The following is a 19,969-nucleotide window of genomic DNA, read 5'->3' on the forward strand; positions in this document are numbered from 1 at the left end:
CTTTTGTCTGTCTTTTTATCTTCTATACTTTGTCCTACCTCCTTTCAAAGACAGTGGGCTGCCTTCCTGGGTACCTGGTGTCCTCTGCCCACATTCAGAAGCTGTTTTGTGGAATTTACTCAGCATTCAAATGTTCTTTCAATGAATTTGTGGGGGAGAAAGTGTTCTCCCCGTCCTATTCCTCCATCATCTTCTGTATCTTCTTTGGTGAAGTTCTTGTTCAAAATTTGGTCCTTTTTTTCCATTGGGTTGTTTGTTTTCTTATTATTGAGCTTTCTTATTGCTTGTATTATTGATACAAATTCTTTGTTAAATAGATGACCTACATATATTTTCTCCCAGTCTGCAGCTTGTCTTCTCATTCTATTAATAATATCTTTCATAGACTGTAAGTTTTAAACCAGTGAAATTCAATGAATTTTTTTCTTTTATATGTAATGATTTTGATGTTATAGTTAAGAAATATTTATCTAACTTATGTAAAACAGTCCAGACTATTCTGCTTAAGGGCCACAGAGAGAAGAGGTCCAGGTGAATAAGAGACCAAGTTCCAGCCAAAAGTCAGAACTAACTGCCGGTCATGTGAGTGAGCCTTCTTTGAAGTGGACTCCCAGGCCAAGCACCTTCCTTGGTAGCTCAGCTGGTAAAGAATCTGCCTGTAAAGCAGGAGACTCCAGTTTGATTCCTGGATCGGGAAGATCCCCTGTAAAGGGAGCAGCTACCCACTCCAATAGAAATGCCTGGAGAATTCCATGGACAGGAGCCTGGCAGGCTATAGTCCATGGGTCGCAAAGAGTCAGATACAACTGAGTGATTTTCACTTTTTTTCCCAGGCCAAGTTAAGACTTCCAATGATACAGCCTTGGCTCACAGCCTGTCTGAAACTTCATGAGAGACCCTGAGCCAGAACCATACAGCAAGGCTGCTGCTGGATTCCTGACCCTTGAAGTGGTGAGAAAATAAATGTGTGTTCTCTTAAGCCACTAAGTTTTGTGGTAACTGGTTACACAACAATGGATAATTAACACAATCACTATCGCCTAGTTCAGGCCACCGTGAACTCTCCTGAACTGTACTGAACTATACTTTCTAAGCAGACTCCCCACATCCATTACTACCCTCCAAAACATAATTCTCCAAATCAGCGCTACAATCTTTGAAAAACCTAAACCAGTATCACTACTTAGAGGTTAAAATTCCTCAAAGGCTTCTGATAAATACTAAGAATAAAGACCAAACTCTTACCAGGCATAAAAGATGGTATATAATCTGGTTTTTCAGAAAGGGCTTTGAGAGGGTAACAGGCAGGAAGGACAGGAGTCTCCAAATGGAGGAAATAAGCTGCAAGTGTCAGACATTTTTCTTATCTCTCTCTTAAGCAGCAGGAGGAAACAAAAGTGTCATATTTTTTCCCTTCTCTACACAAATTTAAAAGGAGGTTTCTCTTAAAATTCTGTGTTGCCATGACACCTGGGTCCACCAGAACTTTTCTCAAACCTTGAGATAACCAATGCATTTTTCTTATGGAAATGTTTGTCTTAAGCTATGTTAATGTACTACGTATGTACCCTAGACTCTGTCTTCAAGTCGGTTCCACCTAAAGGCTCAGAACTGACTTGACAAACCAGTATGTTATACTCATACACTGTTCTCCTAATCTATGTTAATGAAGGCTATATATTTGTATGGAAATCTGCCTTTCTTCAAAATTCTTGTCAATCATTTTATGGCCTGGGATGACTCAGTTCAGTTCAGTTCAGTTCAGTCACTCAGTTGTGTCCGACTCTTTGCGACCCTATGAACCCCAAGACACCAGGACTCCATGTCCATCACCAACTCCCAGAGTTTACCCAAACTCATGTCCATTGAGTCGGTGATGCCATCCAACCATCTCATCCTCTGTCATCCCCTTCTCCTCCTGCCCTCAATCTTTCCCGGCATCAGGGGCTTTTCTAATGAGTCAGTTCTTCACATCAGGTGGCCAAAGTATTGGAGTTTCAGCTTCAACATCAGTCCTTCCAATGAACACCCAGGACTGATCTCCTTTAGGATGAACTGGTTGAATGTCCTTGCAGTCCAAGAGACTCTCAAGAGTATTCTCCAACACCACAGTTCAAAAGCATCAATTCTTCAGTGCTCAGCTTTCCTCACAGTGCAACTCTCACATCCATACATGACCATTGGAAAAACCATAGCCTTGACTAGATGGACCTTTGTTGACAAAGTAATATCTCTGCTCTTCAATATGCTATCTTGGTTGGTTATAACTTTCATTCCAATGAGTAAACATCTTTTAATTTCATGGCTGCAATCATCATATGCAGTGATTTTGGAGCCCCCAAAAATAAAGTCAGCTACTGTTTCCACTGTTTCCCCATCTATTTCCCATGAAGTGATGGGACCAGATGCCTTGATCTTAGTTTTCTGAATGTTGAGCTTAAAGCCAACTTTTTCACTCTCCTCTTTCACTTTCATCAAGAAGATCTTTAGTTCTTCTTCACTTTCTGCCATAAGGGTGGTGTCATCTTCATATCTGAGGTTATTGATATTTCTCCCAGCACTAGGTTGGTCACCAACCTACTGTATATGTGTATATATGTATCTAGATCTACATATATTTATTCATAAGTACATGCATGTGCGTGCTCCGTCACTTCAGTTGTGTGTGACTCTTTACAATCCTATGGAATGTAACCCGCTAGGCCCCTCTGTCCGTGGGATTCCCCAGGCAAGAATACTGAAGCAGGTTGCCATGCCCTCCTCCAGGGGATCTTCCTGACCCAGGGATCAAACCCAAGTCTCTTACGTTTCCTGCATTGGCAAATGGGTTCTTTGCCACTAGCGCCACCTGGGAAGCCCTCATAAGTATACGCTGCTGCTGCTGCTAAGTCGCTTCAGTCATGTCCCACTCTGTGCGACCCCACAGACGGCAGCCCACCAGGCTCCCCTGTCCCTGGGATTCTCCAGGCAAGAACACTGGAGTGGGTTGCCATTTCCTTCTTCAGTGCATGAAAGTGAAAAGTGAAAGTGAAGTCACTCAGTCGTGTCCAATTCTTAGCAACCCCATGGACTGCAGCCCACCAGGCTCCTCCATCCATGGGATTTTCCAGACAAGAGTACTGGATTGGGGTGCCACTGCCTTCTCCTCATAAGTATATAAATATACTTTATTCATATATACATACACACACATACATACGTACAAACACATACAATGCAGTCAATAAAAAGACTGAAATCTTGCCATTTTCAACAACATGGATGGGCCTTGAGGGCATTATACTAAGTGAAATAAGTTAGACAGAGAAAGACATACTGCATAATTTCACTTACATGTGGACTGTAAAAAACAAAAATCAAGCTCATAGATACATAGAACAGACTGGTGGTTGCAAAATGCAGAGGATAGGGAATGGGAGAAGTGGGTGAAGGAGGTCAAAATACAAACTTCCAGTTCTAACATAAATAAGTCCTGTGGATGTCATATACAGCATGGTGACTATAGTTAATAATACTGTATTGCATATTTGAAAGTTGCTAAGAGAGTAGATCTTAAAAGGTTCTCAACACAAGAGAAAAAAGTTAACTATGTAACATGATGGGTGTTAACTTGGCTTATTGTGATGATCATTTTATAATGTATACAAATACCAAATCATTATGTTGTTCATCTGAAACTAAAAGAATGTATATGTCACTTATAACTCCAGAAGTTTTTAATTAGAAATTTAAAAAAAATAAAAATGATAATTTCCAAAGCACTCTTTCTTAGTAAAGTACTAGAAGATACACTTTGGCAAAATAAGGGAGTTATAAAAGAAAGAGAAGTCCAGAGGATGCAGGAAATAGAGGCTCCAACCAGAAAAGGAGCAGGGAGTTCCCTGGTGGTCTAGTGGTTAGGGTTCAGTGCAGTAGCCCAGGTTCAATCCCTGGTCAGGAAACAGATCTCACAAGCAGCACGGTGTGGCCAAATTAAAAAAAAAAAGAAGAAGAAGAAGACCATGAAAGTTCCAGGACAACAGCTGTGTAACAGACCTAAAGTTAAACTCAGTCTATGTTACAACAGACAACTACAGAAAATGAGTATCCAAGAGAAAAAAAAACTGAGAGTAACTGTCTTGTCTGACCATGTGGAAAATAGACAAAGAAGACTTTTATATTCCTTTTAGAAGATCTGGGAAGAAGAAATGAAAGTACACAGAAAACTAGGAAAATTAAAAAAAAAAAAAGAAGGCAATTATTAACTCTAAGAAAAACAAAGGCCTATAAGGAAGGAGAAGTAATCAACATTGAACAATAGTTACACAGTAGTAATAATGTAAATACTGAATACCGATTTAACCCATAGTTGTGCCATAAATTGGAGAAGGGAATGGCAACCCACTCCAGTATTCTTGCTTGGAGAATTCCATGGACAGAGAAGCCTGGTGGACTACAGTCCATGGGGTCACAAAGAGTTGAACACGACTGAGCAACTTTCACTTTAACACTATGCTATAAATATATTGCAGGATGGCAGGTGGGGAAGAAGAGAAAACAAGAAAATTGAATCCTCAACTATCATAGTGATAGGCACTCAGCCATATCTGACTCTTTGTACCCATGGACTGTAGCCAACCAGGTTCCTCTGTCCATGGGATTTTCCAGGCAAGAATACTGGAGTGAGTAGCCATTTTCTTCTCCAGGGGATCTTCCCAACGCAGGGATCAAACCCACATCTCCTATATTACAGGTGGATTTTTTACTGTCTGAGCCACCAGGGAAGCCCAAGAATACTGGAATGGGTTGCCATGCCCTCCCTCCAGGGAATCTTCCCAACCCAGGGATCCAATCCAGGTCTCCTGCATTGCAGGCAGATTATTGGCTGAGCCACCAAGGAAGCCAATGGAAAACCAAATACCAGAAAATAGAGCTAAAAAAGAATGAAAAGTGGTTGTTTTAAGGAAATGGAACTGAGGGTTGCAAAGGGATAGGTTTTTCTTTACAAGATTTTTAGCACTATCTTATTTTGTAAACCATTTTGATGTGTGGTACTGGTTAAAGAAAATAAATATAAGAATTACTTGAAATAAGTTTAGACAGAAAATAAATCAGACTACCACAATAAAAGATTAACCTCAATGTATTTAAATGTAAGAAAATGGGACATAGCATTGGCTAGACTCAGAAAATATGGTCTGAAAAATCACCTTTAGAAAGATTAAATAGATCCATTAAACTATTAAGCATCTGTTTAATAGTATTACTGTTTGGTATGAAATTCAAACACACAATTAATCATAATCCTTATTAGTTTATACATTAAAATATCTACAAGCATACAAACATTAAATAGTAAAAATTTTTAAAGAAGTGAAGTCGATCAGTCGTGTCTGACTCTTTGGGACCCCATGGACTGTAGCCTACCAGGCTCCTCCATCCATAGGATTTTCCAGGCAAGAATACTGGAGTGGGTTGCATTTCCTTCTCCAGGAGATCTTCCCAACCCAGGGATTGAACCCAGGTGTCCCACATCATAGGCAGATGCCTTACTGTCCGAGCCACCAAGGAAGTCCTAAAAAAAGATTCTTAAGGAAACACAAGTACAATTCATAAAAAGAAAAAAGTAAAAAGCTTACAATAAACAAAATTATAATTAACTTCTAGATTAAGTAAATTAAATGTGTATCCAAGATGAAGAGTCACAATTATTTGACCTCATCATATATATCACAAAGCATTGTCTTGAAATATTACCAAGTAAATTTGCACTGAAGATTTTGATAGAGCTTCTGTTTGGGGATTTTTTAAAACTGATGTAGCATGCTCTAAGCAAAAAACAAAATCTGAACAGTGAATCTAATCATCGTTACTGAGGATGTGGTTATGGTAAAAGCCTACATTTGAAATTGCCTTCACAAGGAATCGGATTCTTCCCAAACTAAGAGACTCAGCTTTAAAACGTTGTCAAATCTCTTTCAGGTTTCCCAGGTTGTGTGAGTGGTAAAGAACCCTCCTGCCAGTGTAGGGAGACACAGGTTCAATTCCTGGGTCAGGAAAATCCCTTGAAGGAGGGCATGGCAACCCATTCCAGTTTTCTTGCCTGGAGAATCCATGGACCGAGGAGTTTGGCAGGCTCGATCCAAAGGTTGCAAAGAGTTGAATACAACTGACAAAACTTAGCACACACACATGCAGGCACGCACAAATGCCTTTCACATCAGTAAAACTTAGGAGAGGATCTCCCAAGTTGGGTGCCTAAGGCAATTCACTAGGCAGGGGAGGGGTGGGAAATATCAAAATCTCTATCTTGAATTTTAATGCACCCCTTTGCATGTTATTTCTATTGACGTCATGTACTATAGAATAATTATACAGTGATATGTGTATAGCATTTATAAATAAGCATACATATATTGCCCCTTCATGGATCACAGCCTTGTCATGGCAAAGGTGCTAGCACAACTGAATGAAGCTGGGAGTCACCAAGATGGATGGGTCATACTGAAGAGTTTGGACAAACAAAATGCTGTCCACTGGAGAAGGAAATGGAACCCACTCCAGCTGAACAATATGAAAAGGCAAAAAGATATGATGCTGGAAGGTGAGACCCCCCAGGTTGGAAGGTATCCAATACACTACTGGGGAAGAGTGGAGGGCAATTACTAGTGATGGTTATATATTAATACCATCACCAACTCAATGGACATGAATTTGAGCAAACTCTAGAAGATAGTGGAGGACAGAGGAACCTGACATGCTATAGTCCATGGGGTTGCAAAAAGTCAGACATGATAGTTATTGAACAACAATAACAACAACAATACATGTATTGGCAGTGTGTTATCAAAAGAATTTACCAGTGGAAGGTCATGATCACAAATATTTCCAGAACACTGATTTAGCTATTTCTCCCCACTTGTAGTGGGCGAACCACCTAGAGTAGCTAGTGTTCATGAGTGAAGAGGACAGGGGAAAGCTAATATATCATTCTAAGCTAAAAAGCTTATTTTATGATTGAGAAATTACAACTATGGGGGAAAAGACTAAGTTTCTCACTTGCAAACATTTATATAACATTAGGATAACCTGCTACACTTGAAGATACTGTGATATAAAGTAAACATGTTGAAGTATACAAATGGCTAGATTTTTTACAGTTCTTCATATGCTTATTGGTCACCCATGTCACAGACTATGTTAAAACAGTACAATAATGTGTTCATGTGGTAGTCATAAAAGCCTTTGTTGATGAAGAAGTATTCTACAGAAAGAAAAAAAACCCTAGAAACCATTGCTTTAGGAATTAAAGGCTCCAGCATCCTAAGAGTATTTTATTCTCTCATACTGAGAACTTCAAGAACATCAAGAACTTCACTAGTCACTGTCCACTATAGTACCCACTAGTCCACATAGGGATACTTAAATTAACTAAAAGTTAGTAGAATTTAAAATTCATATCCTCAGTCACAGTAGGCACATTTCAAGTGCCCAATAGCCACACGTGGCCAGTGGCTGCTGGACTGGACAACACAGACAGAGAATGCACCTATCAGTGTGGAAAGTTCTGTCCAACCACTCCGCCCTAGAATAATATTCAGAGACTCTCAAGCTGAGACTTTTCCGATTGAATACTTACTGACGGTCACTCTGTCCTTGTCCCCCAGCATGATGTTGTTCGGCGTCAGGTCTCTATGGATGATCCTCTTCTCCTTGTGCAAGTACCGAAGAGCCAAGCACAGCTGCAAATGGCAAACGACAAGCAAAGGTTGCTTCTGTGCTATACACGGACAGACCGCCACTCACAACCACTGCACACACCTCTGGGAGGTCAGCTGAGACCTGTACTGTTTCATAGGGAAAGTTAATGAAGATGAACGATACCTGTATAAATATTTTCCATAGTCTCTCTTCAGCAAAATGATGTCGTTTTTCCTTCAAAGAACTGAAATGCTCTCCAAGAGGGGCCCCTTCTATAAGTTCCATAACTATATACAGCCTATCATCTATATATGAAAAAAGAAAAGGTAATAGAAAATTAAACTCAATATAGACATTTTGAAAGAACTTATGAATTAGAATCCAAGCTTCCCAGTGGTTGTTCAGGGCACACACATCACAGAAGAGTCAGGGATGTGGTTTCACTCAGCTGGAAGGTCAGGACCCAGGAGGCCCTGGGGGCCACTGTATCTCTTTCAACTACAGGCAACCCCCTAGCATCAGTTTGCGCTGGCAAATGTTATCATTTTCTACATATACCAGGATGTGGAAGGGCTGAGGACCACCAAAGAGAAGCAAATGCTCCCGTCACGGAGAATTCCCTGAAGCACAGGTAAACCCATCTCTCCACTCAGTGGTCTAAAACTTAACACTTAAATCAAACTAGACATTCAGAAAAGTGTTCTACATTTATTGTTCTTCAGCCTCATACATTTACCTTACAGTGTTTTACAGCGAAATCACATCATGGTTTAGAAATAAGCGCGTTGGATATACCACCCATGATGGAAAATCTCAGCCCCTGACAAGGACTGAGAAAGCTGGCCTTCTCCAGATTGCAGCTGATGGACCCCAGGAATCTCATAACTGACTGGCTTTGCCTCTTTTCTTTGGATGTTAAGAAACAAGTAAATTCTACTTTCTCTTCCAAATGTTAATATGGAACTATTAACAATAGTACGTGATATGTATCTTCTGTAATGTTTTGGCTGTATGTAAAATATGTATGGGCTTCCCAGGTAGCTCAGTGGTAAAGAAATTGTCTGCCAATGCGGAGTCGCAGGTTCAATCCCTGGGTCAGGAAGATCCCCGGGAGTAGGAAATAGCAACCCACTTCAGTATTCTTGCCTGGGAAATCCCATGGACAGATGAGCCTGTCTGTGGGGTCACCAAGAGTCAGATACAACTGAGTGACCAAACAACAACTAACTTTAGCTTTATTTTTAATTTTCTCACCTTCTATTTCCTTTTATCATGATTTCCTAATCTATTTCTACATATTTTATGTATTTTTAAAATCACTTTCAATTCTTTTCAGAAGAAGTAATGTTATTTTGTTTTCAAATTAAAGTTAATGGTATCACTTCAGCATAAGTCAGAAGCCAGTCTAGACCTCTTTATTATAGGATGTGCACTAAATTATGGGAAATTGTTCTAATATCAAGAACAAATGGCCAAGGGAGCTGGATTTGCTGTAGGTTTCACCACTGAGTTCCTCTGAGTCAACCAGAGGATGGGAAAACTCATAACCCTGCCAGGTTTGTACAGCACTAGGCAGTGGCACCCACTCCAGTACTCTCGCCTGGAAAATCCCATGGACGGAGGAGCCTGGTGGGCTGCAGTCCATGGGGTTGCTAAGAGTCGGACACGACTGAGCGACTTCACTTTCTCTTTTCACCTTCATGCACTGGAGAAGGAAATGGCAACCCACTCCAGTGTTCTTGCCTGGAGAGTCCCAGGGACGGGGGAGCCTGGCGGGCTGCCGTCTATGGGTCGCACAGAGTCAGACACGACTGACGTGACTTCGCAGCAGCAGAACTGATAGGGGCTTCCCCGGTGGTGCTTAGTGGTAAAGAATCTGCCAGCTAATGCGGGAGACATGAGACATGGGTTCAATCCCTGGGTAGGGAAGATCCCTTGGAAGAAGAAATGGCATTCAAGTTTTCTTGCTGGGGGAATCCTGTGAACAGAGGAGCCTGGAGGGCTATAGTCCATGGGGTGGCAAAGAGTCAGACACAACTGAGGATCTGAGCACAAGCACTGATAAAGAAGCAGTGAGGAAGCCCCTTCATGTGGAGACTTATTTTGAAATTTCACAAGTGAAGCACATCAGGTGTATTAAAATGTATATTGCTTCAGTCAAAAGTTCTATTGTTTTTAAAAACAAGTGACTGAGTTTGGTTTTATCTCAACGTTTTGATTCTGTATTCCAGCATCCTAAGGATGATGCAGTCAGGGTTACATCACCACCTTGTGGCAATTACCTGAACTTCAAGAGAAAGAAACCTCAAACACCCAGCCCAATTTGTTTGAGGGGAAGAGGGTGGAAAAAATCATCTGATTTAATAAAAAAAAAAAACACACCTTTTTATTTTTTCTTAAATAAGCCACCATCCTTTTGTTTTATTTTCTCCTGATCCTACTAAAGGCTTTTTGTATATGAAAATAGCAATATTTAGTATTTTGGTTTGTTTGTGCAATCTTATATAGAGAGATCTAAGTATTTTATAAGTATATTTTGATCTTGGACTATCAGTGTTTCACTGATCAAGAAAGTGATGAAAAATATCAACTATCATATATATATAATAAAGAATAGGTAGAGAAAAGAGTTGATTAAGCTTCTTTTGTAACATTTTTTAAAAAAATATTTAAATAACATAGATACTTTATTAGAAATATCACGAAAACTCATACTTACTTTCCAGAAATGTTTTATAATAGCGTACAACATTTGGATGATAAAGCTATAAGAAAATAAATAACAAACATTATACCTACTTCAAAATATAAACTTGTTTTCACAATTTAGTTGGATTCATATTTGAAAACAACAAAGAAATTATCCTGTTTACATTTATTTATACAACAAAGCATTTCAAAATATCATCTAATTTTTCATGATTCTTGTTTATTTGCTGCTTACAAAACTATTTTGAAAACAGCAATCTCCTATATAGCCTTATAAAATAGCAATAAAAACTGGTTCTGCTTTCTCACTTAATTTAACTAAAACGGAGGATTATAGAACTGAAAGCTATCTTAAGAATTCATTTAACACTCCCTGCTCCAATACCACAAACAGATTGCATTGAGGAGAAAATTGAAATGAAACAATTAACTTTGAACACATATATCTATGCTCTTAACCTCTCTCTGCCACTTAAATGTTTATATACACTGTGTCTATTTACATGACTCATGTCTTTCTATGCTCTCCAAAATGGTTTTTCCAGTGGTCATGTATGGATATAAGAGTTGGACTGTGAAGAAAGCTGAGCACCCAAGAATTGATGCTTTTGAACTGTGGTATTGGAGAAGACTCTTGAGAGTCCCTTGGACTGCAAGGAGATCCAACCAGTCAATCCTAAAGGAGATCAGCCCTGGGTGTTCTTTGGAAGGAATGATGCTAAAGCTGAAACTCCAGTAATTTGGCCACCTCATGTGAAGAGTTGACTCACTGGAAAAGACTCTGATGCTGGGACGGATTGGGGGCAGGAGGAAAAGGGACAACAGAGTATGAGACAGTTGGATGGCATCACCAACTCGATGTTCGTGAGTTTGAGTGAATTCTGGGAGTTGGTGATGGACAGGGAGGCCTGGCATGCTGCAGTTCATGGGGTCACAAAGAGTCGAACATGACTGAGCGACTGAACTGAACTGAACTGAATGGTAAAGAATCCACCCACAATGCAGGAGACCCGGGTTCAATCCCTGGGTTGAGAAGATTCCCTGGACAAGGGAATGACAACCCACTCCAGTATTCTTGTCTGAAGAATTCCATGGACAGAGGAGCCTGGCAGGCTACAGTCCATGAGGCTGCAAAGGGCTGACATGACTGAGCAACTAATATTTTCACATCAAAATAACATGAGCTACTAATCCCATTAAAATTATAAGAATAATTGCCCATGTCTCCCTCCTTGAACAAACTTAGGGCACTCCTTTGGGTGATCCTCTGGACTAGGCCTCCTCTCCTTGGCCTGCCAGGTTTTAGCGAGAATCCTGCTCAGTTGGTTTAGAGGGAATCTTGCACTCTTGATATCCAGTCAAGTTCTTCACCCCTCAACTTTGTGATCTGATCAAGTTTTTCTTCCCCAACCTGATAACTAACCAATTTTCCATTCTTTGACACCCCCAGCCCTGACTTTTAGTTGTAAGTCCCCCATCATGCCTCTCCTGTTGAGAGCTGAGTTGAATCTCTCTCCTCTCTTGCAATTGTTTGACTTCTATTGCAGTGGTCCTGAATAAAGTTTTACTTGTGGTTTAAAAGTTCTGATTGCATTACTCTCTCCATGTGTCCCACCCCCACCTTGTCCTCCCCACTGCCTGTGTCTGTAAGTCTGTTCTCTATGCCTACATGTCCACTGTTACCTGTAAACAGGCTTATCAGTACCATCTTCCTAGACTCAAGTTGGAAACTGCTGGGAATTAGCTGTATGATTTTCAAGAAACTTGAATCATACAGTAGATAAAGTATCTGTCTGCAGTGCAGGAGACCCGGGTTCAATTCCTGGGTCAGGAAAACCCCCTGGAGAAGGAAATGGCTACCCACTCCAATATTCTTGCCTGGAAAATCCCATGGACAGAGGAGCCTGGTGGGCTACAGTCCATGGGGTCACAAAGAGTCGGGCACGACTGAGCAACTAACACTTCACTTCACTTCAACAACCTAGACGGGTGGAAGGGTAGGAAGTGGGAGGGAGGTTAGAGAGGGAGGAGACACATGTATACCTATGGCTGACTCAAGTTGATATATGGCAGGGGCCAACACAATATTGTGAAGCAATTTTCCTCCAGTTAAAAATAAGTAAGTTTGGGGAAAAAAGTTCTCATCTTAGCCACATGTGGTGGATGTTAACTGGACTTGGTGTGGTCATCACATCATGATACATACAAATATTTAACCATCATGTTGCTCACCTGAAACTAATCTGCTGTCATATGTCATTTATACCTCAACAAAAGGGGTCCCTGGAGGAGGGCATGGCAACCCACTCCAGTGTTCTTGCCTGGAGAATCCCATGGACAGAGGAGCCTGGAGGGCTACAGTCCAGGGGGTCACAGTCAGTCAGACATGACTGAGTATGCATGCACTCCAAAAAGTGTCCAGTAAAATTTTCTCTTTGGCATAGTTTACCTTAGAATGAATGGTGGTTTAGTAGCTAAGTCAAGTCTGATTCTTGTGATCCCATTGGCTGTAGCCCGCCAGGCTCCTCTGTCCATGGAATTTTCCAGGCAAGAATACTGGAGTGGGTTGCCATTTCCTTCTCCAGGGGATCTTCCCAACACAGGAACTGAACCTATGTCTCCTACATTGCAGACTTAGAATGTAACATAGAAATTCTACTTTTTTAATAAGGGATAATTTTCCAAAAGAATACTAAGTTTTTAGTGGTTGTTTATTTAAAATTTGAGTTTCTAAGTGAACTGGAGTTTATTTCATCTCAGAACAGTCCCTGGTACACTGTAGATGTCTTGTATCTCTCTCTAGCCTTTCTTCTTGCCATTTCACAGGAGAGTCCTCTGGCTGTCCACCGAAACCTGCCCTCACCCTGCTCCATCCCATCAGGTGGTAGCAGGATGCACTTCCCACCACAGGTCACATCTCTCTGCCTCTCTCTGCCTCTCCTGCAGCCCTGAGGGAGCTTATCACTCAGCTCTCCCCAGTGGAGAGTGAGGGGAGCCCACTGTCTGAACGCAAAATGCAGGGCGCACCACCTTGGTGGCTGCAATGGGAGAGGAGGAGCAGGTCCCTGCCTGACCACGTGGAGCAGAGCAATGCATCTGGACTGGCAGGAAGATGAAGCCCCTACATGGAGAGGCCTCGCCTTCAAGCCCATGTATCAATACTTTGGGGCATCTTTGTTACTACAACTCAGTACTAACATTAACAAATACACTCTCCCATTCTAGTCCCACTTCTCCCACTCCTGTCTGCCACCACCGCCTCCTTTTTGACCTCAACTTGCTGCCTCTCCTTAGTTTAAGCCCATGGTGACAGCACAGTCCTACAGTCTTGAGCTCTCTCAAAGTTCAAGCAGAAGCCTCCTATGGCCCCGCCCTTACAACTTCTTTTCTTAGAAGATATCCTAAAACCACTAGTTTACCTCATCAACTACCAAGTGGCCAGCAGGTTTCAAATTCAAGTAACACGTGACTAGGGAAGCAAAAGAGCCATGTTCTTGACCTAGCTCACTGGCTAGACTGTGTTCAGATTTGGATTTAAGGAGATCAAACCAGTCAATCCTAAAGGAAATCAACTCTGAGTATTCATTGGAAGGATTGATACTGAAGCTGAAGCTCCAGTTCTTTGGCCACCAGATGCGAAGAGCTGACTAATTGGAAAAGACCCTGATTCTGGGAAAGACTGAGGCCAGGAGGAGAAGGGGGCAACAGAGGATGAGATGTTTAGATAGCATCACTACCTCAATGGACATGAGTTTGAGCAACTCCAGGAGAGATCGTGAAGGACAGGGACGAACAACAACAAACAGCCATGAACTGACAGGTCTCCCCAGGAGTTACAAACAGCATTCACAGTGAACATAAACAAAGAAAGCTGAAAAAGAAGCCAGTGTGTTCACTGATGACAAAGAGAAATCCCATTTCTCTCTGACATGCTTATTCTTTCTCCTAAACAGACCTTCATGATACTTGAGTGGTTAACACTATGTTAGAATATTCTGCTCATGCCAATAAATAATAACCCAACTTGAAAATCCACAGTTTAGATTAAATAATCCATATTTGAGGAATGTCAACAACTTGGTTTCATTTGACAAAAGTCTGGGAAGTCTTAGTCATACTATTATGCACATAATGAAGTAACGAAATATACTTCAACATAATAAGAAGGAAGTGGATATGCTTTCTCATACATTATACATTCTGGGCTGTGAACTCAATTGTTCTGCATTCCTGGCCCTGATGTGGTTATAACCCCATATACTGTCTGTGGTTCAATGTCAAGCCTTAGGAGAAAACCTGGTGATTGATATCACCTCAGGGCCGATTATTTTAAACAGAACTAGTTCCTACACAGCGTGGACAGGAACAGCACATGAACTCTACTTTTTGGATGACATTTATTTAAGGAAAACATCTTTGTAAGCAAAACCATTTACCTGCTCTTTAATTATGGTTAATTCAGAAACAATATTCCTTACACTGCTGTCTCGGTCTTTTTTATCTTTTCCAAATGCTGGGTTATGTAAGTTGACCTCTTTCATTGCTAACAGATTTTGACCACTGCGCTTTCTAACCTAAGATAAATGAGTCAAAGAGAGAGAGACAATGGAAGAGAGGAAGAAAGTGATTACTACAGATTAATAAGGTCACATGATTAAGCCAAGTCATCTAAATTAGTTATATAACTTTAAAAATTCAATTTGAATTTACACTAAGCTCAGCTCGAAAAAAATTTTTTATCAATATCTCCTGGATCAGGTTATCATATTTTGCAGGATTTTACTGGATAAGTACAGAAACACCGGTGTGAATTTGGAGAATGTGTCATGTATTAGGACAAGCCATTTTGACGACGTGTGTGAGAAATCAATGATACTTTTTTTGTCTTCAAAGGTCAGTGGCCAGTTTCTAGAGCTGAGAGGGAGATATATCAGTGCGGCCATCTGTTGGACAAAAATCATTCTGCTTTTTATTTCTACCTGCTCACCGACAAGCACTCCAATTCACGTGTGTGTGAGTGTGCAGGGGGACATGCAACTTGTTTGGGAACATCGGAAATGCTGTTTGAGGGCAAGGTCACCTTGTAAACACAGCCAAAAGCTCCACTGCCGAGATGATCCAAAATCGCATAGTTGCCTATATATTTCGAAGGAGCTTTATTCTGATTAATGCTTTCAACATTTTCAGCAATTTGCTTCCGTTCATCCTCCTAACCAAAAAATGAAAAGGAAACAGGTCACTAGGATAAGCACATTCTAACCGCATGGCAGCCTGCCAAATTAGTTTAAAAGTCAAGACTTACCACTAATAAATTCAACTTTGATACTAATTCTTCATAAGCACTGATATCACGAACATAATGTCCTATATCAATGAAGGTCTCAAACAGGTCGGTGGGGAAAAGTCTACAGAGAAAAATGCATACACATACTTCATGTAGGAGTTGGAAAGTCTGGCCTGTTCCTTCCCTTTTGGATCTGGTGCACTCGTAGGTCAATTACATTAAATACACTGGCCAACAAACGGGGGGAATAATGCTTACCAACTTATCCCACAAAAATAAACTAGAGACACATGTCTCGGGGGGTAAGGAAAAGTAACTGGAAAGGAAAGTTCCAGACATCTGTTGCACAACCCTGCGCTTATAGTTAGGAACACTGGACTGCACAGTTAACAATGGAAGAGAGTGCGTCTCATGCTATGTGCTTTTTGCCATAATAAAACAAATAGATATGATACAGATTTTACAGAAACTTTATTTGTAAGACATTTGGGGGTATGGTATCAAACATAGTAGGAATGGATGTTTACTGGATGTTTACTGAACACAGAGCACTTTCACAAATGCCGTTTGGGTCAGTCCTCATATTAACCCGAGGAGGTAAATGTTAACCTAACTCTTGAATGTTTTATTAAAACAAAGTTAAAATAAAGATGAATAAAAATGAAGATATTTATGCATCATTTCCAAGCTACTGGTTTCAAGAGTTTAGGTTTATTAAAATCTTTTAAGTCCACTGATATGATTTGTTGTTGTTATTGTTCAGCCACTAAGTCCCATCTGATTCTTTGCAACCCCATGGACTGCAGCATATCAGGCTCTTCTGTCCTCCACTATCTTCCAGAGTTTGCTTAAATTCATATCCATTGAGTTGGTGATGCTATCTAAATATCTCATCCTCTGCTGCCCGCTTCTCCTTTTTCTTTCCATCTTTCCCAGCATCAGTCTTTTCCAATAAGTTACCTCTTTGCACTGGTGGTCAAAGTATTGGAGCTTCAGCTTCAGCATCAATCTTCCAATGAATATTTAGGGTTGATTTCCTTTAAGATTGGCTGGTATGATCTCCTTGCAGTCCAAGGGACTCTCAAGAGTCTACTCCAGCATCACAATTTGAAATCATCAGTTCTTTGGCACTCAGCCTCCTTTATGATCCAACTCTCACATCCACAACTACTGGAAAAATCATAGCTTTGACTATATGGACCTTTGTCAGCAAAGTGATGTCTCAGATTTTTAATATGCTGTCTAGGTTTGTCATAACTTTCCTTCCAAGGAGAAAGCACCTTTTAATTTCGTGCCTGCAGTCACCATCCACAGTGATTTTGGAGTCCAAGATAACAAAATCTGCCACTACTTCCACTTTTTCCCCATTGATTTGCCATGAAGTGATATGACCAGACACTATGATCTTGGATTTTTAAATGTTGAGTTTTAAGCCAGCTTTTTCACTCTCCTCTTTCACTTTCATCAAGAAGCTCTTTAGTTCTTCACTTTCTGCCATTAGAGTGATATCTTCTGTGTATCTGAGCTTGCTGATATTTCTCTCAGCAATCTTGATTCCAGCTTGTGTCTCATCCAGCCTGGTATTTCACATGATGTACTTTGTATATAAGTTAAATAAGCAAGGTGACAATATACAGCCCTGACGTACTCCTTTCTCAATTTTGAACCGGTCCATTGTTCCATATTCAGTTCTACCTGTTGCTTCTTGATCTGCACACAGGTTTCTCAGGTGACAGGTAAGGTGGTCTGGTATTTCCATCTCTTTAACAATTTTCCACAGTTTTCTGTGATTCACAGAGTCAAAGCTTTTAAGGTAGTCAATGAGGCAGAAGTAGATGGTTTACTGGAACTCCCTTGCTTTTTCCATGATCCAATGAATGCTGGCAAATTGATCTCTAGTTCCTCTGCCTCTTCAAAACCCAGTTTGTATATGTGGAAGTTCTCAGTTCACATACTGCTAAAGCCTAGCTTGAAGGATTTTGAGAATAACCTTCCTAGCATGTGAAATAAGTATAACTGTCTGGTAATTTGAACATTTTTTGGCATTGCCATTCTTTGGGATTAGAATGAAAACCAACATTTTCCACTGCTGTGGCCACTGCTGAGTTTTCCAAATTTGCTGATATATCGAGTGCAGCACTTTAACAGCATCATATGTTAGGCTTTGAAATAGCTCAGCTGGAATTCTATCACCTACACTAGCTTTGTTCGTAGTAATGCTTCCTAAGGCCCACTTGACTTTACATCCCAGGATGTTTGGCTTTAGGTGAGTGACCATGCCATCATGGTTAAGACCTTTCTTGTATAATTCGTCTGTGTATTCTTGCCACCTCTTCTTAATCTCTTCTGATTGTTAGGTCCTTACTGTTCCTGTCCTTATTATGCCCATCTGTGCATGAAATTTTCCCTTGATATCTTTCATTTTCTTGAAGAGATCTCTGGTCTTACCCATTCTATTGTTTTCATCTATTTCTTTGCATTGTTCTTTAAGAAGCTCTTCTTATCTCTCCTTGCTATTCTCTGGAACTCTGCATTCAGCTGGGTATATCTTTCCCTTTCTCCCTTACCTTTCACATCTCTTCTTTCCTTGGCTATTTGTAAAGCCTCCTCACACAGTCACTTTGCCTTCTTGCACTTCTTTTTCTTTAGGATGCTTTTGGTTACTGCCTCCTGTACAGTTTTACAAACCTCCATCCATGGTTTTTCAGGTACTCTGTCTACCAGATCTATTCCCTTGAATCTATGCATCACCTCCACTGTATAATAATAAGGGATTTGATTTAGGTCATACCTGAATGGCCTTGTAGTTCTCCCTACTTTCTTCAATTTAAGGCTGAATTTTACAATATGGATTCATGACCTGAGTCACAGTCAGCTCCAGGTCTTGTTTTTACTGACTGTATAGGGCTTCTCTATCTTGGGCTGCAGAGAACATAATTTGTTTTTGGTACTGACCATCTGGTGATTTACGGCCTTGAAATAAAAGGTTATAATGAATAAATATATATAATAGAATAATAATAATGAATAATGGTGACCACAGCCATGAAATTAAAAGATGTTTGTTCCTTGGAAGGAAAGCTATGGCAAACCTAGACAACATAATAAAAAGCAGAGATATCACTTTGCCAACAAAGGTCCATATAATCAAAGCTATGATTTTCCCAGTAGTCATGTAGGGATGTGAGAGTTGGACCATAAAGAATGCTGAACATTGAAGAATTGATGCTTTTGAATTGTGGCACTGGAGAAAACTCTTGAGAGTCCCTTGGACAACAAGATCAAACCAGTTAATCTTAAAGGAAATCAACCTTGAATATTTAGAAGACTGGTGCTAAAGCTGAAGCTCCAATACTTTGATCACTTGATGTGAAGATCCAACTCACTGGAAAAGACCTTGATACTGGGAAAGACTGAGGGCAGGAAGAGAAGGGGGCGACAGAGGATGAGAAGTTTGGGTGGCATCATCAAAACAACGATGGGAGGGAGGGAACACAGCTCTGCCCATAACAGATTTTTGGATTAAAGATATACTGAGCACGGCCCCACCCATCAGAACAAGACCCAGTTTCCCCCACAGTCAGTATCTCCCATCAGGAAGTTTCCATAAGCTTCTTATACTTATCCTTCAGAGGGCAGACAGAATGAAAACCACAATCACAGAAAACTAGTCAAACTGATCACATGGACCACAGCCTTGTCTAACTCAGTGAAACTATAAGCCATGCCATGTAGGGTCACCCAAGATGGACCGGTCATGGTAGAGAGTTCTGACAAAATGTGGTCCACTGGAGAAGGGAATGGCAAACCACTTCAGTATTCTTCCCTTGAGAACCCCATGCACGGTATGAAAAGGCAAAGATAGGGAACTGAAAGATGAACTCCCCAGGTCTGTAGGTGCCCAATAAGCTACTGGAGAAGAGTGGAGAAATAACCCCAGAAAGAATGAAGAGACAGAGCCAAAGCAAAAACAACACCCAGTTGTGGATGTGACTGGTGATGGAAGCAAAGTGTGACTCTGTAAAGAACAATATTGCATAGGAACCTGGAATGTTAGGGCCATGAATCAAGGTAAATTGGAAGTGGTCAAACAGGAGATGGCAAGAGTGAACACTGACATTTTAGGAATCAGTGAACTAAAATGGACTGGAATGGGCAAATTTAACTCAGATGACCAGTATATCTACTACTGTGGGCAAGAATCCCTTGGAAGAAATGGAATAGCCCTCATAGTCAACAAAAGAGTCCAAAATGCAGTACTTGGGTGCAACCTCAAAAATGACAGAATCATCTCTG

The 19,969-nt window shown here is 40.7% G+C and overlaps 1 protein-coding gene across 9 annotated transcripts in view; it reads right to left on the reverse strand.

Annotated features, from left to right (window-relative positions):
• Window positions 1–19,969, reverse strand: part of NEK10 (NIMA related kinase 10) — a 267,626-nt gene that overhangs the window by 152,945 nt on the left and 94,712 nt on the right. For 5 of the 9 annotated variants that reach the window (XR_015150824.1, XM_086365565.1, XM_086365563.1 and 2 more), the window contains 6 exons: window positions 15,692–15,794; window positions 15,470–15,598; window positions 14,826–14,963; window positions 10,400–10,445; window positions 7,864–7,985; window positions 7,619–7,721 (listed from right to left, as the gene is read on the reverse strand). Coding sequence is in view for 8 of the 9 variants with exons in the window: in XM_086365565.1 (XP_086221691.1) it covers window positions 7,619–7,721; window positions 7,864–7,985; window positions 10,400–10,445; window positions 14,826–14,963; window positions 15,470–15,598; window positions 15,692–15,794 (641 nt within the window). In the remaining variant the exon portion in view is untranslated. Of the gene's footprint in view, window positions 1–5,106; window positions 5,568–7,618; window positions 7,722–7,863; window positions 7,986–10,399; window positions 10,446–14,825; window positions 14,964–15,469; window positions 15,599–15,691; window positions 15,795–19,969 lie in introns of those variants that run through there. The other 4 variants (XM_086365570.1, XM_086365571.1, XM_086365568.1 and 1 more) reach the window with 2 other exon arrangements.

The sequence above is a fragment of the Bos grunniens genome, chromosome 22, assembly GCF_055505025.1.
Source record: "Bos grunniens cultivar Pamir isolate PY7600 chromosome 22, Bosgru_T2T1.0, whole genome shotgun sequence".
Taxonomy (NCBI): domain Eukaryota; kingdom Metazoa; phylum Chordata; class Mammalia; order Artiodactyla; family Bovidae; genus Bos; species Bos grunniens.